Here is a 4,253-nt window from a genome sequence, read left to right on the forward strand (position 1 = left end):
AAAGCTTCAGAGCCCAAAGGAGCGAGCCAATTGGCCCTAAAAATGCCTTGTCCACTCTGATGCCAAGGTGCCAAGAGCATGAAGCAACAGACCAGGCATAAGAGACAGCCGCCTAGACTTTTGTCATTGAAGGCTGCCAAAATCGGGTCCCTCCTCTCGGGGAGTATCTCCCTCCTCCCAAACTTCACTTGAGACTCTCATCATTACAACTGTCAGCTGCAAAATGTTTGCAGTTGCTCTCCACTTGCGCATTAGCACAAACAGCTTGCTTTATTGGGTTAATTCAAAAGAGTTATCAAGTACCTACGGTGCGGCTGTAAGCACTAGAAAGACAGTAAAGAACAAAATGATAAAAATCTGTCTTCCTGAAACTCACATTCTGGTAGAGGAGACTTTCAAGAAACAAGCTAAAGAAACAAAATATGCAGTACACTAAATGATATATGCTCAAGAGAAGACAAAATGAAGCAGGCAAGGGGAATATACACTGTGGTGGGCGGGGTAGGAAAGGTTGGAATTTTAAGATTAAGTGGTCACACATAATCAGGCAGAGAGTCTGTGCCTAAAGGGGTAGCCAGGGCAAAATCAGATGGAGTGGGTAAGAGAAAGGAGGTTAGCATATTTTAATAAGCCATTAAGTGGAGAGGAAACCCTACGGGAAGGGGGAGAGGCAAAGATTGAAATAGACCCCTGAAGACAAACGCGGATTTCACATTTTGCCTCAAGACCGGTCGTTTGAGGATAGCACAACAGCTGTTCTCTCTTTGTACCCAAAGAACCAGGCTCTGCTGCTAAAACTCTCAGGCAGTTCATCGGACCCGGGGGGAACACACACACGCACACACACAGCTTAATGCCGAGAGGAAGCGGTACTAATCCAGAGTGGAGGACTGGCCTGGGAAACCGGGCAGAGAGTTGTCGTAAAGAACACACCAGAAGCCCCTCCAAGCCCAGATACTGATAAAACCCAGCCCCCTCCCAAGCCAATCTGTAAACCCAGGACGCACCAACGAGCGCATAGACACACCCCCGGGGTGCAGGGAGGAGAGGGGCGGGAGCTTCACCGTTAGGGCCCGAACCCCAGGACTCCAGAGATAGGGTGGGTGCCGCGCGCGGGAAGCGCCGTTTTCCGCTCCAGGCGCCGGCGGGAGGTGGAGAGAGCAGGTTCCGGGGGCCGGAGGGTGGGCTGCGGGCGGGAATGGCCGCCACGAACGAGGGGCGGCTTCCTCGGGCATCCCGGGCGCCAGCCCCGTGCATGCAACAGGGGGCTGAGCGCGAGCGGGCACCTCGAGGTCCTGGGGCGGGACCGGGGAGCAGGAACTGGGACAAAGTTCCCGAGACCAGCGGGCCTCGGGCCGACCCGCGCGCCCCCGGCCCAAACGCTCAGCTCCCGCTCCCCAGGCCCGCTCGGACCCGGCCCCTCCGAGGGTAGCGGGTTCCAGCGGCGAACCCGCAGCACCCGCGCAGCCACCCGCTCGGCCCTTTCCCGCCCGGTGCGTGGTTCCAGGAGAGAAAGAAAGCGCGGCGGTGGCGGTGGCGGCGCGTGGTCCCACTCACCATGATCCGCAGCGGCTGTGGCGCGGCAACCCGAGCGGGCGGCGATGCGCTGTCCAGGGTAGTCAGGTCCCTCTGCCCGGCGCTGTCGCGGCGCCCGCGCCGGTTACCCACGCCCACGCCCACGGCCGGCACGCGCACGCCCGCCCTCGCCTCCCCGCCCCCTCGGGCTCGCGCCGCCGCCTTGCAGTGCACGGATCCTCGGGGCCGTTTCGTCCCCGCCCCCTCGCCCACAGGGGCCTCGCGGGCCGCTGCGCCTGGAGGGCACGCGGGGGAGGGGCGCAGGGCTAGCCAGGCGGCGCCCTCCTCCCCTGCAGCCCCGCGCGCCCCCTCCTGGGCGACCGGCCTCACTCTCACGGCCGCGGCGCCCCCTGGCGGCCGGGAGGTGATTTGCAGGCCCAGCCGGCGCCGGTTGCAAGTGTGGCGGCTCAACGTTCGCGGAACCCCACGAGGACCCACCAGCTGCCCGGATCGGCGGCCGCTGCCTCGGGGAGAAGGAGTAGCGTGCAGGGCAGGCACGCTGTCCTGCTTCCAGTTGGGCTTCGTGGGTTTGAAGCACACATCAGGAGGAAATGGCTCTGTTCGTGCAGGTTTGCAGGGTCTGGTTTTCTTAGGTTTAGGGGTGGGGTGGGTTTCTCTGGGGGTGCGGTGGGGAGCGGATCAGTTCGGATAACGGCCCTGAGCAGGAGGCTCTGTCCTCCTCCCGGCCTGATCCGGGGCTTCCAGTGGACGAAGGATGCCACCGACGGTGAGCGCACTCTCTTCACTGTGAACAGAACGATGCACTTCTAGTTATTTTATTTTTGTGTGTGGCCCAAGTGAAAGACGTGGGAAGAATTGGACTTCCCTGAGTATTACATGAACTTTCCTCCATTTCACCCTTAAACTTGGGAAGTTGGTGGCTCCCTTCTGTATCCACAGCATTTTGGGAGGCTGAGGCGGGCTGATCACTTGAGGTCAGGAGTTCGGGACCAGCCTGGTCAACATGGCAAAACCCCATCTCTTAAATAAAAAATACAAAAAATTAGCCACATGTGGTGGTGCGCGTGCCTGTGATCCCAGCCACTCGGGAGGCTGAGGTAGGAGGAACGCCTGAGCCCAGGAGGTCGAGGCTGCAGTGAGCTGAGATCGTGCCACTGCACTCCAGCCTGGGCGACAGAATGAGACCCTGTCTAAAAAAAAGGAAAAAAAAAAAAAGGTGAGATTGTGAGGCTCATGTGGTAAACATGATTACTGGGGTTGAGAAAAACATGTGTGGATGTGCACGGAGGTACCTGCCCCATGCACTTCGCATCCCACACCTGCGGTGGTGCGGGCGCCCTTGCAGAGTTTTGTGCAGTAGCAGAGTAACGTAGGTACCAGGGCTCAATCTTAACTGTTGTACAATCACCTAATATATAGTTTCCTAATGGAGAGTTTTTTTTTTTATGTTATAAAGAAGTTCCTGTAGCTGAAGTGGTAAATGTTAGGCACATGTTTGTTTATAAAAGGTGGATGACTTTATGACCATAAACAGGTAGATTAACCTGGTCTGATAAAGCCTCAGGAGAAAGCTCTGCCACATACTGGGTGTGTGGTATTGGGTTGGTTACCTAAACTCTCTGTGCTCCAGTATCCTGATCTAAAAATTTGGGATAAAATAGCACTTACATGGGTTAAATTAATATCGCTAAAATGCTGGAAAAATATCTCGTACCGAAGTACTAGTTATTGATTTGTTATCAATTTTGAGAATCGGAAAGTGATATTCTATTTAATGCTGGTATATTTTCATAAAAAGTGTGACCCAAATCAAAGATACAATTTGATTTCAGCTTCACTTACTCACTTTGTTCATGCAGCAAATATTTCAGTACCTACCATGTGCTAGGCATTTTGGTAAGAGCTAGGGTTACAGTGATGAAGAAAAACAGTCCCTGCTGTTAGGAGTTTTCAGAACCTGTGATGATCTATATTATGATATTTAGAGACTTGAAGGAAATTCACACGAATAGTCCTCAACTATTGTTTTTCCTTGGATAACAGTATTATGGAATGATTTTCTTCTTCTTGTTCTTTTTTTTTGAGATGGAGTTCCACTCTGTCGCAGGGGCTGGAGTGCAGTGGCTAGATCTTGGCTCACTGCAACCTCCACCTCCTGGGTTCAAGAGATTCTCCTGCCTCAGCTTCCTGAGTACCTGGGATTACAGGCGCCCACCACCATGCCTGGCTAATTTTTATATTTTTAGTAGGGACAGGGTTGGTCAGTCTGGTCTCAAACTCCTGACCTTGTGATCTGCCTGCCTCAGCCTCCCAAAGTGCTGGGATTGCCCGCATGAGTCACCGCACCCAGCCTTTGATTTTATTCTTTTTAAAGCTTGTTTTTATTGTCTATTTTACATGTGTTATATTTTGAAAGCTATATAAAAGTCACTTCCAAGTGTTTTGGATATTGAATGATGAAAACTCTGGACCTGAATTTCATTGTATCACTAATGTGATGCAATAGAATGTGAATTCTTAATCTAGATAGTGATTTTTAGACATTATTGTGTATAAATAGCACCAGAGGGTTTAATACAATACAAATTTACCTGAGATCCATCAAGATGATCTCAGGTACAGACCAAGAATATGAATTTTTTTTTCAGTTTTGCTTTTGGATTAATATTTGATATCAGTTTCACATCACAGGAATTCAGAAGGAGTATCTACTTCAT

The 4,253-nt window shown here is 52.3% G+C and overlaps 1 protein-coding gene across 1 annotated transcript in view; it reads right to left on the reverse strand.

Annotated features, from left to right (window-relative positions):
* Positions 1-1,632, reverse strand: part of ELOVL2 (ELOVL fatty acid elongase 2) — a 63,158-nt gene extending 61,526 nt beyond the window's left edge. The window contains exon 1 of the mRNA XM_012440345.3: positions 1,558-1,632. Within this exon, the coding sequence (XP_012295768.1) occupies positions 1,558-1,560 (3 nt within the window). The 5' untranslated portion in view covers positions 1,561-1,632. The remainder of the gene's footprint in view (positions 1-1,557) is intronic.
* Between the last annotated feature and the right edge of the window lie 2,621 nt (positions 1,633-4,253).

The sequence above is a fragment of the Aotus nancymaae genome, unplaced genomic scaffold (genome assembly GCF_030222135.1).
Source record: "Aotus nancymaae isolate 86718 unplaced genomic scaffold, 86718_ANA_hifiasm-v0.15.2.pri h1tg000051l, whole genome shotgun sequence".
NCBI classification, from domain to species: Eukaryota; Metazoa; Chordata; class Mammalia; order Primates; family Aotidae; genus Aotus; species Aotus nancymaae.